This window comes from Lampetra planeri, chromosome 81, assembly GCF_965212315.1.
Source record: "Lampetra planeri chromosome 81, kcLamPlan1.2.h2, whole genome shotgun sequence".
NCBI lineage: Eukaryota > Metazoa > Chordata > Hyperoartia > Petromyzontiformes > Petromyzontidae > Lampetra > Lampetra planeri.
Window position 1 is genome coordinate 2,674,319 of NC_136185.1, and position 25,890 is coordinate 2,700,208.

A 25,890-nucleotide genomic window follows, 5' to 3' on the forward strand; every position below is an offset into this window, starting at 1 on the left:
CAGCCTCGGCTGTGTTGGTTGATCCTCAATGAATTACTTGGTGGAGTGAGGAAGCATTAATACTGAGCAGGTGAAGGTGGCCAGACGTGGGTCTGGACACACCACCACCTGTGAACCATGCTGCCAGTGTGTGACAGTGGTGGAGCCAGTGGGGGTGGGGTGGCACGTGCCCCCCCAACGATCCGATCGAAATCTCTAATTTCGATGGGATCATTGGGGTTTATTAGTAACTAGCTTCACTACCCGGCTTTGCCCGGGACTTGGATTCTTGTCTTGGATTAAAACACGTCCTACGCGGAGTGTTTGGGGGGGGGGGGTGACGTCAGCAAGCACGCTATCTAATGCTTCCGCATGCGGGTGTGACATCACAGATATGACGTCACCGCTCACTTGCGTGCAAAATAAATGCATTATTGCGCCCCACCCCCTCCCCCCCAAAATACACAAGTCTATTTTTATACTTTTCGCATTGTGTACAGTCTGGAAGCTACCCACATGCCTAATTTTAAGTTTGTTGCATGTTTTAGAACAGACAATCACAAATTTCCCTTATATATATAGATAAATCAGCATTTTGCGACCCCCACTGCCACCGTGTGGCATGTTATTACGTGCCAGGGACTCTGAGAGGACAACAGTCCGTGTCCATAATTGGCAATAAGAAACGGCAAAGCAGTTACAAGCGACTCGCAGAATTGTGCGCAGTTGCGTCTACAGTACACGACTTCCCTGAAGGCATCAACACCTTCAGTGAGCACGATGCCGATCACACGCGTCAAATAAAAAGCAAGGGACAAGTTCTTACAACTCCTTACTAACAACTTCTTGCTTAATAACTGGAGGGGTTTCCCCCCGTACCTGAAAATCCTGGCTCCGCCTCTTGAGTGTGTGACAGTATGAAGTTTATAGTTGCAGTAAAGTCTATTAACTCCATTGAGCACGGAGGTTTTTCCAAAACAGTAGTTGTATTTTTTTTCATCTGGAACTCTTTATAAGAATGGAGTCAGGAAGTTATCACAGCACACGGTGCAGCTGAAGTCGGAACTGTTCATCCCAGCATTCAAGGACATCTGTGCCTGGCTTCACACCTCTAAGTTGCGATTGAACATTAATTTATGCATTTCTGCAGAACAAAAATTGTATTATTTTCAACACCCTTTGCTATGTCAGCTGAATTTAGCTTTCATAAATATTCCTTTTGAAGCCAGACAGCCAAAATTGTGTGCTCGGAGTTTTGGGTTAACATTCATTTTGAAGATACGAGGGCTTCCAGGCACGGTTATAACCATTTGCCCTCTCATTGTGTGCCAGAACAGCCCGTGTGATGAATTTGGGACACTTTTTCACTTTATCATGAATATATGAATAAGTATAGACGTGTAAGTCACGTGTGACTGTGTATATGCATTCTTCTGTGCATCGATATTGATGTGTAGATGGTGTGGATATTCTTTTTTTCTGTCTGCAGCTGTCGCTGCCTCTGCAGAATTGGTCTGATGGAGCAAAGGCAGTCGGCGCGGTTCGGTGCAAAAAGGCAACAATGTGACCGGTGTGCATACAGCACGGATCATCCTGGAAATTTGACACAGCACCAGAGAACTCACACAGGAGAGAAACCGTGCAAGTGCAGTGTGTGTGGGAAGGCGTTTGCACGTTCAGCTCATCTTGTAGAACACCAGAGAACACACACGGGAGAGAAACCCTTCAAGTGCACTGTGTGTGGGAGGGCGTTTGCAAAGTCATCCACTCTTGTAACACACCAAAGAACACACACGGGAGAGAAACCCTTCAAGTGCAGTGTGTGTGGGAAGGCGTTTTCAGCTTCATCTGTTCTTAGAAAACACCAGAGAACACACACGGGAGAGAAACCCTTCAAGTGCAATGTGTGTGGGAAGGCGTTTTCAGATTCATCTACTCATGTAATACACCAGAGAACACACACGGGAGAGAAACCGTTCAAGTGCACTGTGTGTGGGAAGGCGTTTTCAGATTCATCTGTTCTTAGAAAACACCAGAGAACACACACGGGAGAGAAACCCTTCAAGTGCAGTGTGTGTGGGAAGGCGTTTTCAGATTCATCTACTCGTGTAATACACCAGAGAACACACACGGGAGAGAAACCCTTCAAGTGCAGTGTGTGTGGGAAGGCGTTTTCAGATTCATCTACTTGTGTAATACACCAGAGAACACACACGGGAGAGAAACCGTTCAAGTGCACTGTGTGTGGGAAGGCGTTTTCAGATTCATCTGCTCTTGTAACACACCAGAGAATACACACAGGAGAGAAACCCTTCAAGTGCAGTGTGTGTGGGAAGGCGTTTTCACAGTCAATTCATCTTGTAGCACACCAGAGAACACACACAGGAGAGAAACCCTTCAAGTGCACTGTGTGTGGGAGGGCGTTTGCACAGTCATCCGCTCTTGTAACACACCAAAGAACACACACGGGAGAGAAACCCTTCAAGTGCAGTGTGTGTGGGAAGGCGTTTTCACAGTCAATTAATCTTGTAGGACACCAGAGAACACACACAGGAGAGAAACCCTTCAAGTGCAATGTGTGTGGGAAGTTGTTTTCACATTCATGTTCTCTTGTAGCACACCAGGGAACTCACAGAGGAGAGAAACCCTTCAAGTGCAGTGTGTGTGGGAAGGCGTTTTCATATTCATCTTCTCTTCATGTACACCAGAGAATACACACGGGAGAGAAACCCTTCAAGTGCAGTGTGTGTGGGAAGACGTTTTCAGATTCATCTAGTCTTGTAACACACCAGAGAATACACACGGGAGAGAAACCCTTCAAGTGCAGTGTGTGTGGGAAGGCATTTGCACAGTCATCTGTTCTTGAAAGACACCAGAGAACACACACGGGAGAGAAACCCTTCAAGTGCAGTGTGTGTGGGAAGGCGTTTGCACGTTCATCTGCTCTTCATGCACACCAGAGAACACACACGGGAGAGAAACCCTTCAAGTGCAGTGTGTGTGGGAAAGCGTTTGCATGGTCATCACATCTTGAACAACACCAGAGTACACACACGGGAGAGAAACCGTTCAGGTGCAGTTTGTGCGGGAAGGCGTTTGCACAGTCATCTGCTCTTGAAAGACACCAGAGAATACACACGGGAGAGAAACCCTTCAAGTGCAGTGTGTGTGGGAGGGCGTTTGCACGTTCAGCTCATCTTGAAAAACACCAGAGAACACAGAAGCATCAGAAGATCCACAAGGAGTGGAGTCTGAAATCAGCTTGTGAAAGTCAAAGTGCCGCAATGATCTCATCCCTCATCAAACAAGAACCGGAAGAAAATCCCAGCTTGGACACTTTTAAAGGTGTCAAGGTGAAATATGAAGAGGTGAAGGTGAAATGTGAAGACGTGATGGTGAAGAGCGAAGAAGTGAAGGTAAAATGTGAAGATGAAGATTCAACTCCCAAATCGGACCTTCACATCGATGGAGGCAACGTGAAGCAGGAGGAGAATTCTGACTGTGAGGCAGAGCGAGGCAACTCCCAGCAGTTTGTGGAAGTGGAGGTGTGGGTGGACTTCCTCTGAGACAATACAAAGTCAAATGGAGACCCGGGAGATGCGTAAGCCTTAGACCAGTGGTTCTTAAGCTGGGTTCGATCGAACCCCAGGGGTTCGGTGAGTCAGTCTCAGGGATTCGGCGGAGGTTAAGACACACACCTGACTCATGATTGTGCACCAGTAAAACATGTACCTATGTTTTGAATTTGAAAACATATTTTATTTTTCCAATTAAGAAGGGTTCTGTGAATGCGCATATGAAACTGGTGGGGTTCAGTACCTCCAACAAGGTTAAGAACCACTGCCTTAGACGATGCCGCTCCAATAGATGCACCTTTGTCACATGCCTTTAATGACAAGAATGTGAAGTTGAACACTCAGTTCCTAGGTTCAACCTGCAGGGTAAGAGTGGCCAGTCTTTGTGGACCTGTGGGTTGGGTAGATCTCTAACCAGGAGCGAATGCCAATAAGCTCCCAAGCATTCACTGTTATCAATTGCATTTATATTGTGCTTGCTTAATTGCCTCGGCAACTCGGAGTTTTGTATCGTATCTCGTCTCAAACACTCCAAGAGCATCCCCAAGCAGCAGCTGCCCCTGTGTGGCACAAGGTGGTGGCCCTTTACCGGCCTGCATGTGGACAAGAGCCTGTCAGTAGGGGGCGATGGTTGATGTGGCATCTCAGTTGTGGAGTTTGTAGGTAATGTTTAGAATTTGCTAAATTTTTACCCAGATGCCAGCATGGAATGGCCGACTCGTTTTGAATGGTGCATTAGTATGTTGTACATACACTGTTAAGCAGACGGTGCATATTTTTTTTAATTAGCTTGTTATTAGGATGTAACCTAATGCAGTATATTTCAGTGCAGTAATTCAATTTTGTTCATATGCCTGTCAATAATTTAGAATGAATACTTGTCTGATTGTGTGCGTACATGTACCATTTTGTCTATAAGGGTCAAACATTGAATAAGTGATGTTAGGACACAGTGTGTGTTTTGCAAGTAATCTGTACAGATCACTCAGGTGAGACTCATTGTTCTTGTGATACAGGTAAAAGGGTATTTTTGTGTTTTCAGGAAGCATCTCCCTCTGGAGCAACTCATTGTCTTTGAAATAGGGAGCACACTCGGATCATTCATCTGTTACAAGGCAAACCACTCAAAAGTTACACGTAGAGGAGATACATTCTCTACAACACGAATTATAATTTTGTATTACGTGTTGACGTAGATTTTGTCTAACTAGGGCTAGAAATGCTCCTTGCTGATTAACGTTTGGATGTCAGTAACTATCGGTTGAAGCAAGCCCGGCTGCTCTTGAGACGCTGTGCACCAATAAGGGTCCCCAGGTGGCTTGCACTGAATCAATGACGGACTCCCAGGAGGCTTTGCTAGTTATAGTTTGTGTAAAATATTCCTCTGTTTCATGGAGAGATCGATAAATGAAAGATGTCGTGTCTGCTGATCTGCTTCATAGCAAGGAGGTAATTTTAAGAGCACATTTGAAATGCATTTTTGGTACAGATTTGTATTCGGTTACAAGGCAGAGCACATCTAGTAGATACATTCTCCACAACAACACTCATTCGAATTTTGCATGATGTCTTATATGTTGGCGAACTAGGACGAGAAATGGTCCTTGCCGATTAACGTCTGGATGTTGACAACCATGGGGTTGAAGCAAGCCTCACTGCCTGCGGCGCCCCTCACAACCATTTACGGCCTTGGGCCAGGAAAGTCACAAAAAAAATTCACACGAACGACACATCCACGCAAGCACCCGATGCTCCGTTTAGAAGTTTTAAAATGAAACAACTTTGAATTGTATTCTTTTTGAATTAGATTATTGTATTTCTTAATTAAAAGCTGATATCATTTTCCATCTGGAAGACTTCATTGAAAACGACATTTCGTGTGAATTTTCTCTAGTCGTTAAGTAGATGGCCTTACCGGGGTTCGGTTCGATGCGGACTTTCACCTGGTTGGGATCGCGGGGCGGAGATAAGGCAACACAGAGCTGGCCGTGCCAGAAGACCGCCATCTTCAGATCGATTCCAACGCGATCGAACGTCTGTCCCTGCTCCTCCGTCGTTCATGTAGGGGGCGCGTAGGTTTGCAGCGCCTCCTGCATGAAAACGAAGGAAAGTGCAGGGTTCATCACAGATGAAGTTGTGTGCTTATATAAGAGTACTCGCGGGAAGTACCTGGCGTGAAATTTCCCGCTTTTTATCGTAATATATAGGATACTAAGGCTAAGCACACCCGAGGATTGCACTTTTGTTGAAAAATGAAGTTGCAAATATTTGTCCATTATTGGCCAAAAACGGCATAGGTTAGTATGCCGATATTCTATATTGGGACGTGCACATTTCATCATAACATTTTCAACTTTTAATCTAATACATAGCATACTAAGGCTAAATACAATGGAGCAATGAACTTTTGTCGACTAATAAGGCTGAAAGTTTGGCCAATTTTGGCCGATTTTATTTTTTTACTTTAAAATTTCATGGTGAAATTTCCCACTTTTTTTTACGTAATATATATAGGATACTAAGGCTAAACACACCCGAGGATTGCACTTTTGTTAAAAAATGAAGCTGTAAAAATGTGTCCATTATTGGCCAAAAACGGCATATGTTAGTATGCCGATTTTCTATACTGGGACGTGAACATTTCATCATAAAATGTTCCACTTTTAATCTAATACATGGCATACTAAGGGTAAATACAATTGATGAATTAACTTTTTGTTGAAAAAGAAAGCTATGAAAATTTTGCTTATTTTGGTTAAAACTGGCATAAGTATGGCGATTTTATTTTTGGGACGTGAAAATGTAATGGTGAAATTTCCCACTTTTAAAGTAATATAGAGCTTAACAAAATGGAGGAATTCACTTTTTCTTGGAAAATCTAGCTATGAAAATTGAGCAAATTTTGGCCAAGAACGGCACTGGTTAACAATGCTGATTTGATGTTTTTACTTCAAATTTCATGGTGAAATTTCCCACTTTTAATGTAATATATAGGCTACTCAGGCTAACCACAACCGAGGAATGCACTTTTTCTTCAAAAATACAGCTGTAAAAATTCGTAAAATTTTAGCCAAAAACGGCAGTATGCCGATTTCCTGTTTGGGACGTGAAAATTTAATGGTGAAATTTCCCACTTTTAATGTAATATAGAGCATACTAATCCTTAACAAAATGGAGGAATTCACTTTTTCTTTTTACTTCTAAATTTCATGCATGGAATTCCACACTTTTTAACGTAATATATAGGCTACTCAGGCTAAACACAACTAAGGAATGCACTTTTCGTTGAAAAATAAAGCTAGGAAAATTGGACCAATTTTGCCAAAAAACGGCCTAGGTTAGTATGGCGATCATCTTTTTAAGGACGTGAAAATGTCATCGTGAAATGTCGAGAGCCAAGCCACGACATCTACAAAGTGCTGCTCATAGCGAGTAGCAGCACCGATGGAGGTCGTCACGGCACACACAGAGGGGGTGGGTGGCCAGCCCCACGCCCGGCCGCCTTTGTCTCCCCAGTGCGAGCGATGTTGACACACCGCACCGGGTTCTCGTTTGAGGCCGTTTCGACACTGCCGCTCCCCTTCTGTCAACAAACTTGAACTCTGACCCCGCCCTCTGACGTCACCGCTCAGTGTGACCTCATCGGCGTCAAACGCCAGGGGGAGGTGTGCCTCGTTAGTGACGTCATGTCACCAAGGTATTCCCCCCACCCCTCGACCGCGAAGCTCTTGAGCGTGACGTCACCTCCGCTCGGCCGCTGCCGATATCTGTCCCAGTGCCAATCCTTATTTGGGCAAAGCTACGGCCGGTGACTGGCGCCTCATTAACATAATTTATTCGTGAAAGTCGTCGCGAGTTTTTTTGCGACGGGTTCAGCAGCCCCGCCCCATCCCTCCACGTCTGGGCTGGTCTCATTAACATAATTTGTTCAAGTTAAGTCCCGTTCGACGTGGGAGGAGAGTGTCTTGTACCACGCAAGTGACGTCATGTCACCTGCTGCTGCCGCGTGACGTCACGAAGTAACGGAAAGTTGCGGCTCCGCGCGGGAACTGAAATCCGAGGTAAGAAATTCTGATCGCGGTTGTGGTGGTTGTGGTTGTAGTGGTGGTTGTTGTTGTGGTGGTTGTGGTTGTTGTTTATCGAGGTAGAGCCTCGCTCTCTCTCTCTCGCAGGGATGTTATTTGAGTAGCAGCGAGCATGGAAGCGATGTCCAGATTGAAACTTTACAACGCGGGGCCTTGCCTCCTGCCCTCGCCTGGTCGCGTTCGCTTCAATTCTCTCGCTTCGTTTAGCAATTTCGATTTAAAGCTTTCGTGACTGCAGTGATTCATCTGCTTGGTTCTTTCGGTAAAGTCATCACGTAGAATGGAAATAATAAAAGAATAAACATAAAATAATAAAAATGTAACATAATAAACTTTTAATATGTTTTACATCACGTAGAATGGAAATAATAAAATAGTAAAACTAATATGTTAAATAATTTTTATTATTTTATTATTTCCATTCTACGTGACTTTACCGAAAGAACCAAGAAGATAGTTTAGCAACCTGTGGAAGAACGCGATCAGCCAGGCGATGCGTTAGTTGTGTTAACTCTAGATTTGAAGCTTTTGTGACTGCAAGGATTCATGCTCTTAGGTTTGTTAGGTAAAGTCACCGTGTAGGTGAAAAAATAAATAAAAATTAATAAAAGTAACAATAGAAATAAAATATTAAATAAAAAATCACGACGTTTCGGAGGCAACACAAGTCTCCGTCATCAGGTGGGACCGTCACAGCCAGATTTGCTGCATCAAGTGAGGCGTGATTTTTTATTATTTTATTTCTATTTTTACTTTTATTAATTTTAAATTAATTTGTTACCGACATGGTGACTTTACCGAAACAACCTAAGAGTACGTCAGTTGGTGTGTTGACCGACTCTCTGTGTTGTATTACATTTCAAATATTAAGTTTGTTTGATTAAGTGTCTCTCTCTGTGTGCAGTCACCAAAGCTCCAAATCTCTCATTGACACAAGGCCGTAATTATAATGTTATAATAAATATAATATATATTAATTATAATGTTATAATAAGTATATGTTATAATAATTATAACATGTTATAATAATCATAATATGTTATAATAATTATAATAATCAAATATGCCCCTCCAATATATTTCTGTAAAATATTTGTAAATAATAATTGCGATGCTCTGTTAATAAAAATAACAATTTGCTAAACCTTGGCCACGAAATCTGGAGTTGTCTTCATATCACAATGCATAGATTTCTGTTTATATGATTGCGTTGTACTTTATGAATCCCTAATCTCTGCCATTACATACTATGAAACAAGAAAAGGTAAAAAAGAAAAAACAGAGCAATGTAATACAATACACTATTAGACATTATTGTATCAAATAAAACAAATTCCATCCCATGTGTTAGTGAACTTTTAAAAATATGTTTGGGAGGAAATGGCAGGAAATGAGTTTTCAAATTTAGATATTTTTCTGGGGGGGGGACCCCAGACCCCCCTGGAAGATTTGGTCCCCCCCCAATGTTGACTCCATGGCTACGGCCTTGCATTGACGTGCTAATTTCTCTACCCCCCCCCTCTCTACCCCCCCCCCCCTCTCTCTGCCCCCCCCCTCTCTCTGCCCCTCTCTCTATTTAAGGCCTCGACACAGGCGTTGTTTCTCTGTGTGCTTGTGTCTCTCTCTGTGTGTCTCTGTGTCATCTCTCTGTGTCTATGTGTGTGTGTCTCTCTCTGTGTGTCTGTGTCATTTGTCTGTGTGTCTACAGTGAGGGAAAAGAGTATTTGATCCCCTGCTTATTTTGTACGATTGCCCACTGACAAAGAAATGATCAGTCTATAATTTTAATGGTAGGTTTATTTGAACAGTGAGAGACAGAATAACAACAACAAAAATCCAGAAAAACGCATGTCAAAATGTTATAAATGGATTTGCGTTTTAATGAGGGAAATAAGTATTTGACCCCTCTGCAAAACATGACTTAGTACTTGGTGGCAAAACCCTTGTTGGCAATCACAGAGTTCAGACGTTTCTTGTAGTTGGCCACCAGGTTTGCACACATTTCAGGAGGGATTTTGTCCCACTCCTCTTTGCAGATCTTCTCCAAGTCAATAAGGTTTCGAGGCTGACGTTTGGCAACTCGAACCTTCAGCTCCCTCCACAAATTTTCTATGGGATTAAGGTCTGGAGACTGGCTAGGCCACTCCAGGACCTTAATGTGCTTCTTCTTGATCCACTCCTTTGTTGCCTTGGCCGTGTGTTTTGGGTCATTGTCATGCTGGAATACCCATCCACGACCTATTTTCAATGCCCTGGCTGAGGGAAGGAGGTTCTCACCCAAGATTTGACAGTACATGGCCCCGTCCATCGTCCCTTTGATGCGGTGAAGTTGTCCTGTCCCTTTAGCAGAAAAACACCCCCAAAGCATAATGTTTCCATCTCCATGTTTGACGGTGGGGATGGTGTTCTTGGGGTCATAGGCAGCATTCCTCTTCCAAACACGGCTAGTTGAGTTGATGCCAAAGAGCTCCATTTTGGTCTCATCTGACCACAACACTTTCACCCAGTTGTCCTCTGAATCATTCCGATGTTCATTGGCAAACTTCAGATGGGCATGTAAATGTGCTTTCTTGAGCAGGGGGACCTTGCGGGCGCTGCAGGATTTCAGTCCTTCACGGCGTAGTGTGTTACCAACTGTTTTCTTGGTGACTATAGTCTCAGCTGCCTTGAGATCATTGACAAGATCCTCCCGTGTAGTTCTGGGCTGATTCCTCACCGTTTTCATGATCATTGCAACTCCACGAGGTGAGATCTTGCATGGAGCCCCAGGCCGAGTGAGATTTACAGTTCTTTTGTGTTTCTTCCATTTGCAAATAATCGCACCAACTGTTGTCACCTTATCGCCAAGCTGCTTGGCGATGGTCTTGTAGCCCATTCCAGCCTTGTGTAGGTCTACAATCTTGTCCCTGACATCCTTGGAGAGCTCTTTGGTCTTGGCCATGGTGGAGAGTTTGGAATCTGATTGATTGATTTCTACTGTGAACAGGTGTCTTTTATACAGGTAACAAGCTGATATTAGGAGCACTCCCTTTAAGAGTGTGCTCCTAATCTCAGCTCGTTACCTGTATAAAAGACACCTGGGAGCCAGAAATCATTCTGATTGAGAGGGGGTCAAATACTTATTTCCCTCATTAAAATGCAAATCAATTTATAACATTTTTGACATGCGTTTTTCTGGATTTTTGTTGTTGTTATTCTGTCTCTCACTGTTCAAATAAACCTACCATTAAAATTATAGACTGATCATTTCTTTTTCAGTGGGCAAACGTACAAAATCAGCAGGGGATCAAATACTTTTTTACCTCACTGTATGTGTGTGTCTCTCTTTGTGTGTCTCTGTGTCATCTCTCTCTGTGTGTCTATGTGTGTGTCTCTCTCTCTGTGTCTTTCTGTCATCTCTCTCTGCTTATGTGTCTGTCTATGTGTCTCTGTGTCTGTGTTTTGTCTCTCTCTCAAATTGAGCAATCTTTGGAAGAACGTTATCAACCAGTTGGGGTGTTGACTGTTATGTTAGCTGACTCTCTGTTGTATTGCATTACATTTCTAAGTTTACTAGGTTTTTTTTCTCTTTCATTTGTACCTGATGATGATTGCTTGTGTTGCAATCGAAACGTCGTATGCTATTTGCACACAGCGTTGGTTTAGGTGCTTTTTGTGGAATATTTTGCTGTTTTTCCCTGGATTTTAATGTTTGCACAGTCACATAGTCACTTTAAGATGTTTCCTCGTTCATGTTTTTGTTTTTTGTTTGTTACGGTTGCATCTGATTCAAGAGGCGAATGGCTCACGGGGCTATACCAAATAAATGAAACTGAAACTATAATGTAATTTATTTATTTATTATACGTGACTTTACCGAAAGAACCAAAGAGTATCTTGCTTAAGTTTTAATTTCTCTTCACCTGGCTCGCTACTTTGTAACTTTGTTTTATTTGAAATATTCACACTTTTTTTTCATTTTTTACCAGGCCACGCCCGCTTGAGCTGCTGTACCGCTCTTGTTTTCAGAAGCGACCTGCTCACAACAACAACAAGGTGAAGCTTGTCAACAGCGTGGTGGTGTTCACTCTAGATGCGTGGCGGTGTTCACTCTGGACGCGTGGTGGTGTTCACTCTAAACGCGTGGCGGTGTTCACTCTATACGCGTGGTGGTGTTCACTCTAGACGCGTGGCGGTGTTCACTCTGGACGCGTGGCGGTGTTCACTCTGGACACGTGGCGTTGTTCACTCTCTGCATGTGGAGTGGGGACAACCGGCGGATCCGGAGGGAAATCCACACGACCACGGGAAGAGAGAAAGACACACAAACTAAATATACAGCAGGCGTCAGGGTTGGGATGAATCCATGACTTCCTGTATGCCAGGAGAGGTAGTTAATATCTCACCACGGGGAGCGAGAGAGACACGCAGCCTCGGCGATGTTGATTAATCCTCATTGAATTACTTTGTGGAGTCAGGAAGCATTAATAGTGAGAAGATGAAGGTGGCTAGGCATGGGTCTGGACACACCTCTTAACCATGCCAGTGTGTGACAGTGTAAAGTTTGTGTTTGCAGTTAAGTCTATTAACTCTATTGAACACGGAGGTTATACTGTATCACAACAATAGTTTGTTTTTGTTTTCCTCTGGAACTTTATAAGAATGGAAACAGTCAAGAAGTTAACACAGCAAACACATGCAGCTGAAGTCAGATCTGTTCATTCCAGCGTGCAAGGACATCGTGATCCTGGCTGGCTTCACACCTCTAAGTTGCGATTGAACATTAATTTATGCATTTTTGCATGACACAAATAGTATTCTTTTCAACACCTTTTGCTATGTCAGCTAAATTTAGCTTTCATAAATACAGTGATCCCTCGTTTATCGCGGTTAATGGGGACCGGAACCCCCCGCGATGAGTGAAAATTCGCGAAGTAGGATTGGCCCCCCTAGGAAATTCCTTATATGTGTGTGTGGGTACCAGAATGTTTAAAATATGTATATTTATACTTTAAATCTATTTAATTATAAAACCTTAATATTATACATTCACTCTCTCTCTCATACGATACGTATTATGGTGTTCTACACTCACCAGTTAATTTCGAACACAACACTAAGATACGCGAGACACAGTTGACAGCATGAACGAGAGTGGCGAGATACAACAAGGGAATAAGCTGGGAGAGGATGCGATGATGCGCAGCCAATCAGCTCACGGGATACTGTACATCCACTCGTGCTCTCATTCGTCAATCTCGCGCCGGGAACCAATCACGTGCCTTTTCTGAAAAATCCACGATGCACTGAGGCCGCGAAACTTGAACCGCGAAGTGGCGAGGGATTACTGTATTCCTTTTGTAGCTAGACAGCCAAAATTGCGTGCTCGGAGTTTTAGGTTTAACATTCATTTTGAAGATTCGAGGGCTTCCTGGCATGTTTATGACCATTCGCCCTCTCATTGTGTGCCAGAACAGCCCGTGTGATGAATTTGGGAATCTTTTTCACTATATCATGAATATATGAATAAGTGTTGACTTCTAAGTCATGTGTTACTGTGTAAATATGCATTCCTCTGTGCGTCGATACTGACGTGGATATAACTTTTTTTCTGTCTGCAGCTGTCGCTTCCTCTGCAGACTTGGTCTGATGGAGCAAAGGCACTCGGCGCGGCTCGGTGCAAAAAGGCATCAATGCGACTGGTGTGCATACAGCACGGATCTTCCTGCACATTTGACAAGGCACCAGAGAACTCACACAGGAGAGAAACCCTTCAAGTGCAGTGTGTGTGGGAAAGCGTTTGAATATTCATCTATTCTTGTAATACACCAGAGAACACACACGGGAGAGAAACCCTTCAAGTGCAGTGTGTGTGGGAAGGCATTTTCAATTTCATCTCATCTTGTAGCACACCAGAGAACACACACGGGAGAGAAACCCTTCAGATGCACTCTGTGCGGGAAGGCGTTTGCACTTAAACATACTCTTGAAGTACACCAGAGAACATACACGGGAGAGAAACCCTTCAAGTGCAGTGTGTGTGGGAAGGCGTTTTTATTTTCATCTCATCTTGAAATACACCAGAGAACACACACGGGAGAGAAACCCTTCAGGTGCACTCTGTGCAGGACGGCATTTGCACGTAATGAATATCTTCAAGTACACCAGAGAACACACACGGGAGAGAAACCCTTTAAGTGCAGTGTGTGTGGGAAGGCGTTTGCACAGTCATCTACTCTTCTAACACACCAGAGAACACACACGGGAGAGAATCCCTTCAAGTGCAGTGTGTGTGGGAAGGCATTTGCACAGTCATCAAATCTTCAAAGACACCAGAGAACACACAAGCATCAGAAGATCCACAAGGAGTGGAGTCTGAAATCAGCTTGCGAAAGTCAAAGTGCCGCAATGAGCCCATCCCTCATCAAACAAGAACCGGAAGACAATTCCAGCTTGGATGCTTTTAAAGGTATCGAGGTGAAACGTGAAGAAGTGATGGTGAAGAGTGAAGAAGTGATGGTGAAGAGCGAAGAAGTGAAGGTAAAATGTGAAGATGAAGATTCAACTCCAAAATCGGACCTTCACATCGATGGAGGCAACGTGAAGCAGGAGGAGAATTCTGACTGTGAGGCAGAGCGAGGCAACTCCCAGCAGTTTGTGGAAGTGGAGGTGTGGGTGGACTTCCTCCGAGACAATACAAAGTCAAATGGAGACCCGGTAGATGTGTAAGCCAGTGACGATGTCGCTCCAATAGACGCACCTTTGTGACGGGCTTTTTATGACAAGAATGAAGTTGAACACTCAATTCCTAGGTTCAACCTGCAGAGTAAGAGCGGCCAGTCTGTGTGGACCTGTGTGTTGGGTAGATCTCTAACCAGGAGCGAGAGCCAATAAGCTCCCAAGCATTCGCTATGTTATCAATTGCATTTATATGGTGCTTGCTTAATCGCCTTGGCAACTCGGAGTTCTATAAATATACAAACACAGACATAATTTCAACCGTGATGATGGGTACAAACTTAGTAATCATTGGAAAGATGTTATCAACCACGCAAAAAAGACTTAATTACACATTTTTGGACCATCTTATCTGACAGGCACTATTTTACTTTACTTTACCGAGTGTTAACATCCCCAGTGTTTAACAGTACTCTCTTCATTGTTCAGCCAGCACTGGTATAAACATGGGCATTTTCGTTCTTTTCTATCATGTGTATCAACAGGTGCTTGTACACAAACATGTCCACGTACACTTGCACCCCACACTCTCTTTTGGCCTCCCCTCCCCCTCTCTGTCCAATGCGTTGGCGTGTGCAGCAGTAGTTGCTTGCGCACAACCACGTCCACGCCGCCGACTCTCGTGTACCACGTCGTGTATTCTTTTGGCCCCGCCCCCCCTCCCCCTCCCGATGCGTTCTACGTGGCACGTCGTGCCGTCTTTGAGCCCCGCGCCCCTCCCTCCCGATACGTTCCATTCATTGGCTACCACATTCTGATGAGCTCCCCCCCCCCTCTCCTCCCCCCTCAACTTGCTTTTAAGGGATTACATCTTGAATCATTGCCTCACTTGATGCAGCAAATCTGGCTGTGACGGTCCCACCTGATGACGGAGACTTGTGTTGCCTCCGAAACGTCGTGATTTTTATTTTATTTTACTTTCATTAATTTTAATGTTTTACCTACGTGACTTTACCGAAAAAACCTAACAATATGAATCCTTGCAGTCACGAAAGCTTCAAATCTAGAATGAGTTCTATATCGTTTCTCGTCTCAAACACTCGAAGAGCATCCCCGAGTAGCAGCTGCCCCTATGTGGCACAAGGTGGTGGTCGTGCACCGGCCTGCATGTGGACAAGAGCCTGTCAGTAGGGGGCGATGGTTGATGTGGCATCTCAGTTGTGGAGTTTGTAGATAATGTTTTTAGAATTTGCTACATTTTGACCCAGATGCCAGCATGCAATGGCCTACTCGTTTTGAATGGTGCATTAGTATGTTGTACATACACTGTTAAGCAGACGGTGCGTATTTTTTATATTAGCTTCTTGTTAATATGATGTAACCTAATGCAGTAAATTTCAGTGCAGTAATTCAATTTTGTTAATATGCCTGTCAATAATTTAGAATGAATACTTGTATGATGGTGTGCGTACATGTACCATTTTGTCTATAAGGGTCAAACATTGAATAAGTGATGTTAGGACAAAGTGTGTGTTTTGCAAGTAACCTGTACAGATCACTCAGGTGAGACTCATTGTTCTTGTGGTACAGGTCAAAGGGTACTTTTGTGTTTTCAGGAAGCATCTCCCTCTGGAGCAACTCATTGTCTTTGAAATAGGGAGCACACTCGGATCATTCATCAGTTACAAGGCATACCACTCAAAAGTTACACGTAGAGGAGATACATTCTCAACAACACGAATTATAATTTTGTATTACGTGTTGACGTAGATTTTGTCGAATTAGGACGGGAAATGGTCCTTGCCGATTAACGTCTGGATGTTGACAACCATGGGTTGAAGCAAGCCTGACCGCCTGCGGTGCCCCTCACAACCATTTACAGCCTTGGGCCAGGAAAGTAAAAAAAATAGCACACGAACGACGCATCCGCGCAAGCACCCGATGCTCCCTTTTGAAGTTTTAATATGAAACAACTTTGAATTGTATATTGTTTTGCATTTGATTATTGTATTTCTTCATTAAAAGCCGATATCATTTTCCATCTGGAAGACTTCATTGAAAACAACATTTCGTGTGAATTTTCTCTCGTCGTGAGGTAAATGGCCTTACTGGGGTTCGGTTCGATGCGGACTTTCTCCTGGTTGGGATCGCGGGGTGGAGATAAGGCGACACAGAGCTGGCCGTGCCAGAAGACTGCCGTCTGCAGATCGATTCCAACGCGATCGAACGTCTGTCCCTGCTCCTCCGTCGTTCATGTAGGGGGCGAGTAGGTTTGCAGCGCCTCCTGCATGAAAACGAAGGAAAGTGCAGCGTTCATCACAGATGAAGTTGTGTGCTTAGATAAGAGTACTCGCGGGAAGTACCCGGCGTGAAATTTCCCACTTTTTATTGTAATATATAGGATACTAAGGCTAAGCACACCCGAGGATTGCACTTTTGTTGAAAAATGAAGTTGCAAATATTTGGCCATTATTGGTCAAAAACGGCATAGGTTAGTATGCCGATATTCTATATTGGGATGTGAACATTTCATCATAAAATGTTCCACTTTTAATCTAATACATAGCATACTAAGGGTAAATACAATTGATGAATTAACTTTTTGTTCAAAAAGAAAGCTATGAAAATTTGGCTTATTTTGGTTAATACTGGCATAAGTATGCCGATTTTATTTTTGGGACGTGAAAATGTAATCGTGAAATTTCCCACTTTTAAAGTAACAGAGCATACGAATGCTTAACAAAATGGAGGAATTCACTTTTTCTTTGAAAATCTAACTATGAAAATGTACCAAATTTTGGCCAAGAACAGCATTGGTAAAGTATGCCGATTTGATGTTTTTACTTAAAATTTCATGGTGAAATTTCTCACTTTCAATGTAATATATAGACTACTCAGGCTAAACACAACCGAGGAATGCACTTTTTGTTCAAAAATACAGCTGTAAAAATTCGTAAAATTTTAGCCAAAAACGGCAGAGGTTCGTATGGCGATTTCCTGTTTGGGACGTGAAAACTTAATGGTGAAATTTCCCACTTTTAATGTAATAGAGCATACTAATGCTTAACAAAATGGAGGAATTCACTTTTTTAAATCCTTTATATTAAGTTCGCTTGCTTGCTTGCGTGCTTGCTTGCTTGCTTACGACCGTGCAAATCTTTCGGTCGTTTTTTAACCCACTTCCCGTGATCCAATCGAGCTGACATTTTGCACACAGACTCGTTGTGCGAGACAATGTTCGTGAAAAAAATGTCAAAAATTTTACACTTTTTAGGCAACAAAAAGTATTTTACATTTATTCAAATAGAACTCATTCATGGCTTTGGCTGAACGTCACAGTGTAGGAGCCCAGAGCGTAACCCCTCCACAGGCCGTGGTGGAGTAGCGCAGTTGGTAGCGCCCTCGCTTCCCATGCCAAAGGTCGCGGGATCGATCCCCGCGTCCTCCACAGGCGAATATATTTTTAAATCCTTTATATTAAGTTCGCTTGCTTGCTTAGGACCGTGCAAATCTTTCGCTCGTTTTTTAACCCACTTCCCGTGATCCAATCGAGCTGACATTTTCCACACAGACTCGTTGTGTGTGACAATTAATTTTCGTGAAAAATAATTTCCAAAATTTTACACTGTTTAGGGAAAACAAATTAAATATTTAATTACCAATTGCTTAATACTGGCAGACAATCATCTGACCCATAGGTGGCAGCCATCTAAAGCCAGAGGACGAGAGGACTCTAGCCGCCACGCATATAAAGGATTTAAAAACTTTGTTTTTAAATCCTTTATATTAAGTTCGCTTGCTTGCTTGCGTGCTTGCGTGCTTGCTTGCTTGCTTACGACCGTGCAAATCTTTCGATCGTTTTTTAACCCACTTCCCGTGATCAAATCGAGCTGACATTTTCCACACAGACTCGTTGTGCGTGACAATAAATTTTCGTGAAATTTTTTTTCCAAAATTTTACAGTTTAGGGAATTTTTTTAAAATATTTAATTACCAATTGCTTAATGGTGGCAGACAATCATCTGACCCATAGGTGGTAGCCATCTCAAGCCAGAGAACGAGAGGACTCTAGCCGCCACGCATATAAAGGATTTAGAGTGAAAAACTTTGTTTTTACGGGTTAATTTTTCTTTTTACTTCTAAATTTCATGCATGAAATTCCACACTTTTTAACGTAATATATAGGCAACACAACCAAGGAATGCACTTTTCGTTGAAAAATAAAGCTACGAAAATTGGACCAATTTTGCCAAAAAACGGCCTAGGTTAGTATGGCGATTTTCCTTTTATGGACGTGAAAATGTCATCGTGAAATGTCGCCAGCGGTGTGCTGGAGAGCCAAGACACGACATCTACAAAGTGCTGCTCATAGCGAGTAGCAGCACCGATGGAGGTCGTCACGGCACACACAGAGGGGGTGGGTGGCCAGCACCACGCCCGGCCGCCTTTGTCTCCCCAGTGCTGGCGATGTTGACACACCGCACCGGGGACTCGTTTGAGGCCGTTTCGACACTGCCGCTCCCTTTCTGTCAACAAACTTGAACTCTGACCCCGCTCTCTGACGTCACCGCTCAGCGTGACCTCATCGGCATCAAACGCCAGGGGGAGGTGTACCCCGCAAGTGACGTCATGTCACCTGCTGCCGCGTGACGTCGTGAGGGACCAGGAAGTTGCCGCTCCGCCCGTGAACTGAAATCCGAGGTGAGAAATTCTCATCGCGGTTGTGGTGGTGGTGGTTGTTGTGGTGGTTGTTGTGGTGGTTGTTGTGGTGGTTGTTGTGGTGGTTGTTGTGGTGGTTGTTGTGGTGGTTGTTGTGGTGGTTGTTGTGGTGGTTGTTGTGGTGGTAGTTGTGGGTTGTGGTGGTAGTTGTGGGTTGTGGTGGTAGTTGTGGGTTGTGGTGGTAGTTGTGGTGGTGGTGCTTGTGGTGGTGGTTGTAGTGGTGGTTGTAGTGGTGGTGGTGGTTGTAGTGGTGGCGGTGGTTGTAGTGGTGGTGGTTGTGGTGGGGGTGATGGTGGTGGTTGTTGTGGTTGTGGTGGTGGTGGTTGTGGTTGTTGTTGTTGTTTACCGAGGTAGAGCCTCGCTCTCTCTCTCGTAGGGATGTCAATTGAGTAGCAGCGAGCATGGAAGCGATGTCCACGTTGGAACTTTACAACGCGGGGCCTTGCCTCCTGCCCTCGCCTGGTCGCGTTCGCTTCAATTCTCTCGCTCAGAGTTGTGTTTTTTGTTTGCGTTCCGACTGCAGGTATTGTGGTCTATGCAAACATGACTCCTCGTAAAAAAGGTGTCAGTTTTCTTGCCAGATAGAAGAATAAAAAAACTATTATCTCTTGCTTAAGTTGAATTTGTCTTCACCCGGCTCCCCACTTTGTAACTTTGTTTTACTTTAAATATTAACACAGTTTTTATTTTTACCAGGCCACGCCCGCGTGAGCTGCTGTACCGCTCTTGTTTTCACAAGCGACCTGCCCACAACAACAACAAGGTAAGGCTTGTCAACAGCGTGGCGGTGTTCACTCTAGACGCGTAGTGGTGTTCACTCTCTGCATGTGGAGTGGGGGCAACCGGGAGATCCGGAGGGAAATCCACGCGACCACGGAGAGAGAGAGAGACACGCAAACTACAAATATACAGCAGGCGTCAAGGTCGGGATCGAACCCACGACTTCCTGTATGCCAGGAGAGGTAGTTAACATCTCACCACAGAGAGAGAGAGAGAGACACTCAGCCTCGGCTGTGTTGGTTGATCCTCAATGAATTACTTGGTGGAGTGAGGAAGCATTAATACTGAGCAGGTGAAGGTGGCCAGGCGTGGGTCTGGACACACCACCACCTGTGAACCATGCCAGTGTGTGACAGTGGTGGAGCCAGTGGGGGTGGGGTGGCACGTACCCCCCCAACGATCCGATAGAAATCCCTAATTTCGATTGGATCATTGGGGTTTATTAGTAACTAGCTTCACTACCCGGCTTCGCCCGGGACTTGGATTATTGTTTTAGATTAATTTCATATTCCCTTATTTCACTGAAAAACTCTGAAAATGTTTTATTCTTGCAAGAAAGAAAACAGCTGAAACAAATCAATTTAACAAAATTGGATGTTTTTCACTGAAGGAAATTTAACCTTAACCCACTTATACGTAATGCTTCACACAAACAAACAGATGTAATTTCTACTTCATATTAAAGACGGCAGTTGTACCCGTTCTTCGCACGGATTTGTATTGAAACTCCGAGAAGCCAATGACTTCATCGGCCAGGAGCGAAGCACCACCTAAAATCTCCCGGCACGCTGTGAACAGCTGTAGAAGTACGGCGCGCGAAGAGCCATGTGGTAGGGGGGTAAGCGTTGCAGAGCGCTTAGCTCAGGTGTGATGCGGGTTGACACCGCACACTACATGGTCATTTCTCCCCCCCCCCCCCCCCCAAAATACAAAAGTCTATTTTTATAGTTATTACATTGTGTACAGTATGGAACCTTCCCACATGCCAAATTTCATGTGTGTTGCATGTTGGGAAGTATGCTAAACATTTCGAACAGACACACACACATATCCACACATTTCCCTTTTATATATAGACTAGCTTTACTACCCGGCTTCGCCCGGGACTTGGATTAAAACACGTCCTACGCGGAGTGTTTGGGGGGGGGGGGTGACGTCAGCAAGCACACTGAGTAACGCTGCCGCATGCGGGTGTGACATCACAGATGTGATCACAGATGTGATGTCACCGCTCATTTGCGTGCAAAATAAATGCACTATTGCACCCCCGCCCACTCCCCAAAATACAAAAGTCTATTTTTATACTTTTCGCATTGTGTACAGTCTGGAAGCTACCCACATGCCAATTTTTAAGTTTGTTGCATGTCGAGAAGTATGCTAAACATTTATAACAGACACATTCACAAATTTCCCTTTTTTATACATAAATAAATCAGCATTTTGCAACCCCCACCGCCACCGTTTGGCATATTATTACGTACCAACGGACTCTTGAGAGGACAACAGTCCAAGTCCATTATTGGCAATAAGTAACGGCAAGCAGTTACAAGCCACTCGCAAAATTGTGCGCAGTTGCGTCTACAGTACACGGCTTCTCTGAAAGTAAACACCTTCAGCGAGCGCAATGCCGATCACACGCGTCAAATAAAAAGCAAGGGACAAGTCCTTGCTTACTAACAACTCCTCACTAACAACTGCTTACTTAATAACAACTCCTATCATTTTTCATTGCTCGAGGGGTTTCCCCCCCTACCTGAAAATCCTGGCTCCGCTTCTTGAGTGTGTGACAGTGTCATGTTTATAGTTGCAGTAAAGTCTATTAAATTTATTGAGCACGGAGGTTTTTCCAAAACAGTAGTTGTTTTTTTTTGCCTCTGGAACTCTTTGTAAGAATTGAGTCAGGAAGTTAACACAGCACACGGTACAGCTGAAGTCAGAACTGTTCATCCCAGCATTCAAGGACATCTGTGCCTGGCTTCACACCTCTAAGTTGCGATTGATCATTAATTTATGCATTTCTGCAGAACACAAATACATAGTATTATTTTCAACACCCTTTGCTATGTCAGCTGTATTTAGCTTTCATAAATATTCCTTTTGAAGCCAGACAGCCGAAATTGTGTGCTCGGAGTTTTGGGTTAACATTCATTTTGAAGATACGAGGGCTTCCAGGCACGGTTATAACCATTTGCCCTCTCATTGTGTGCCATAACAGCCCGTGTGATGAATTTGGGACACTTTTTCACTATATCATGAATATATGAAGAAGTATAGGCGTGTAAGTCACGTGTGACTGTGTATATGCATTCCTCTGTGCATCGATACTGATATGTAGATGGTGTCGCTTCCTCTGCAGAATTTATCTGATGGAGCAAAGGCACTCGGCGCGGCTCGGTGCAAAAAGGCATCAATGCGACCGGTGTGCATACAGCACGGATTATATTAGACATTTGACACAGCACCAGAGAACTCACACAGGAGAGAAACCCTTCAAGTGCAGTGTGTGTGGGAAGGCGTTTGCACATTCATCTACTCTTGTAAAACACCAGAGAATGCACACGGGAGAGAAACCCTTCAAGTGCACTGTGTGTGGGAAGGCGTTTGCACGTTCATATACTCTTGTAAAACACCAGAGAACGCACACGGGAGAGAAACCCTTCAAGTGCACTGTGTGTGGGAAGGCGTTTGCACAGTCATTTACTCTTGTAGCACACCAGAGAACGCACACGGGAAAGAAACCCTTCAAGTGCACTGTGTGTGGGAAGGCGTTTGCACAGTCATTTACTCTTGTAATACACCAGAGAACACACACGGGAAAGAAACCCTTCAAGTGCAGTGTGTGTGGGAAGGCGTTTGCACATTCATCTGCTGTTGTTGTACACCAGAGAACACACACGGGAGAGAACCCCTTCAAGTGCACTTTGTGCGGGATGGTGTTTTCACTTAAACAAAATCTTCAAGTACACCAGAGAACACACACGGGGGAGAAACCCTTCAAGTGCAGTGTGTGTGGGAAGGCGTTTTCAGATTCATCTACTCTTGTAGCACACCAGAGAACACACACGGGAGAGAAACCCTTCAAGTGCAGTGTGTGTGTGAAGGCGTTTGCACAGTCATCTGCTCTTCAAAGACACCAGAGAACACACAAGCATCAGAAGATCCACAAGGAGTGGAGTCTGAAATCAGCTTGTGAAAGTCAAAGTGCCGCAATGATCCCATCCCTCATCAAACAAGAACCGGAAGAAAATCCCAGCTTGGACACTTTTAAAGGTATCGAGGTGAAATATGAAGAAGTGATTGTGAAGAGCGAAGAAGTGAAGGTGAAATGTGAAGAAGTGATGGTGAAGAGCGAAGAAGTGAAGGTAAAATGTGAAGATGAAGATTCAACTCCAAAATCGGACCTTCACATCGATGGAGGCAACGTGAAGCAGGAGGAGAATTCTGACTGTGAGGCAGAGCGAGGCAACTCCCAGCAGTTTGTGGAAGTGGAGGTGTGGGTGGACTTCCTCTGAGACAGTACAAAGTCAAATGGAGACCCGGTAGATGTATAAGCTTGAGACGATGTCGCTCTAAGTTATGCACTTTTGTCACAGGCCTTTAATGACAAGAATGTGAAGTTGAACACTCAATTCCTAGGTTCAATCTGCAGAGTAAGAGCGGCCAGTCTTTGTGGACCTGTGGGTTTGGTAGATCTCTAACCAGGAGCGGGAGCCAATAAGCTCCCAAGCATTCACTATGTTATTAATTGCATTTATATGGTGCTTGCTTAATCGCCTCGGCAATTCGGATTTTTGTATCGTATCTCGTCTCAAACACTCGAAGAGCATCCCCAGGTAGCAGCTGCCCCTGTGTGGCACAAGGTGGTGGCCCTGCACCGGCCTGCATGTGGACAAGAGCCTTTCAGTAGAGGGCGATGGTTGATGTGGCATCTCAGTTGTGGAGTTTGTAATGTTTGGAATTTGCTCAATTTTGATCCAGACACCAGCATGCAAAGGCCTACTCGTTTTGAATGGCGCAAAAGTATGTTGTACATACACTGTTAAGCAGACGGTGAATACTTTTTTGAAATAGCTTGTTAATACAATGTTACCTGGTGCAGCATATTTCAGTGCAGTAATTCAATTTTGTTAAAATGACTCAATAATTTTGAATGAATACCTGTCTTATTGTGTGCGTACATGTAACATTTTGTTTATGTTCTGCCTCACGGCAGGGGCTTTGCCTCATGGCAGATGGGGGGGGGTGGGGGGGGGGGCGCGTATGTACACAGGAATTTCATGTTTTTAATGAAAATTTTAGTCACGTGACCAGGAAGTTGCGATTTAAGATTCCCACTCAACCACGCGGGTGCCGGCCATTACACACATAATTCAAGATGGCGGCACACATCGCGTCCCAGTGAAGCCAGCCGCAATTATCCATTGTGGGAGCTTAAGAAGCATTGTCTGTAAGTTCGTTTATGTTCTTATAATATTGGCAATGCTGTTATAATGTTAGAATGGCCGTTATAATGATGCAAATGCCTTTATAATGCTGTTAAATTGTTACGGTAAATACGAGGCCTAGTTAACAACGGAGCCTGCAACTTTCCTTATTGTGAATGTTACTTGTAATTTAATAAGTCGAGTCAAACTTGTACCCAAGTAACTATATTGCGATCCTGAGAGCAAGGATGACGAAATATCTCATCCACAATTCAGTGTTGTGTAATACTGTACATTTGGGGTGCAGTGTGATGAATACACGATGTGTCTTTATGTAACACAGCAGCTTATGCTCTTGTATAGTTATTCAGTGGTAATGTAGGGGCCTGGTCCATCCAGGGTCTATTGTTGAGAAACATGTTATCTAAGACAATGTTCTGATGCTGTGGTGTTCATTCATTGTGTTGGTGTTTCCGGGTTATAACAGATGCTGTATCTTTGCTGTTTTCTCACCAGTTTTACCTCGTTAAAATCAATAAGTGACGTTTGAAGTCGGATGTTCACCCTGGCTCTGAGGGTTTATTGGACATGAGGTTATCTACTCAGCTAGCGGTGCAACGCAGCGCACAGCGAGGCCGAGACAGTTTATAAGGGTCAAACATTTAATAAGTAATGTTAGGACAAAGTGTGTTATTGGATTAACGTGTACAGATAACTCGGGTGAGACCCGTTGTTCTTGTGGTACAGGTCAAAGGATATTTTTGTGTTTTCAGGAAGCGTCTGCCTCTGGAGTAACTCATTGTCTTTGAAATAGGGAGCACACTCAGATCATTCATCAATTACAAGGCATACCACTTAAAAGTTACACGTAGAGGAGATACATTCTCTACAACACGATTTATAATTTTGTCTTACGTGTTGACGTAGATTTTGTCTAACTCGGACTAGAATTGCCCCTTGCTGATTAACGTCTGGATGTTCGTAACCATCAGTTGAAACAAGCCCGGCTGCTCTTGAGACGCTGTGCACCAATACGGGTCCACAGGTGGCTTGCATTGAATCAATGACGCACTCCCAGAAGGCTGTGCTAGTTATAGTTTGTGTAAAACATTCCTTTGTTTCTTGGAGAGATCGATAAATGAAAGATGTCTTGTCTGCTGATCTGCTTCATAGCAAGGAGGTAATTTTAAGAGCACATTTGAAATGCATTTTTGGTACAGATTTGTATTCGGTTACAAGGCAGAGCACATCTAGTAGATACATTCTCCACGACAACACTCATTCGAATTTTGCATGACGTCTTATATGTTGGCGAGCTAAGACAAGAAATGTTCCTTGGTAATTAACGTCTGGATGTTCACAACCATGGGTTGAAGCAAGCCTGACCACCTGCGGCATCCCTCACAACCAGTTACGGCTTTGGGCCAGGAAAGTCACGAAGAAAATTGCGCACGAACGACGCATCCACGCAAGCTCCCGATGCTCCCTTTTGAAGTTTTAAAATGAAATAACTTTGAATTGTATTACCTTTTGAATTAGATAATTATATTTCTTCTTTAAAAGCTTATATAATTTTACATCTGGAAGACTTAATTGAAAACGACATTTAGTCGTTAAGTAGATGGCCTTGCCGGGGATTCGGTTTGATGCGGACTTTCACCTGGTTGGGAT

At 43.9% G+C, this 25,890-nt stretch overlaps 4 protein-coding genes across 4 annotated transcripts in view; all 4 read left to right on the forward strand.

Moving 5' to 3' along the window:
* The window catches only part of LOC144738344 (uncharacterized), a 69,892-nt gene extending 64,470 nt beyond the window's left edge, over positions 1-5,422 (forward strand). The window contains exon 7 of the mRNA XM_078621391.1: positions 4,129-5,422. The gene's annotated coding sequence lies outside the window, so the exon portion shown is untranslated. The remainder of the gene's footprint in view (positions 1-4,128) is intronic.
* The window catches only part of LOC144738343 (uncharacterized), a 26,163-nt gene extending 20,741 nt beyond the window's left edge, over positions 1-5,422 (forward strand). Inside the window, exon 2 of the transcript XR_013589226.1 lies at positions 4,129-5,422. The gene's annotated coding sequence lies outside the window, so the exon portion shown is untranslated. The remainder of the gene's footprint in view (positions 1-4,128) is intronic.
* The window catches only part of LOC144738349 (uncharacterized), a 236,657-nt gene that overhangs the window by 1,237 nt on the left and 209,530 nt on the right, over positions 1-25,890 (forward strand). The window lies entirely within an intron of this gene.
* Positions 596-25,378, forward strand: LOC144738307 (uncharacterized). Its single transcript, XM_078621314.1, has 6 exons — positions 596-3,542; positions 7,555-7,615; positions 11,608-11,674; positions 13,240-14,344; positions 19,687-19,778; positions 22,152-25,378. Exons 1-6 carry the CDS (start codon positions 1,437-1,439, stop codon positions 23,305-23,307), a joined length of 4,587 nt encoding a protein of 1,528 aa, XP_078477440.1. The 5' UTR covers positions 596-1,436; the 3' UTR covers positions 23,308-25,378.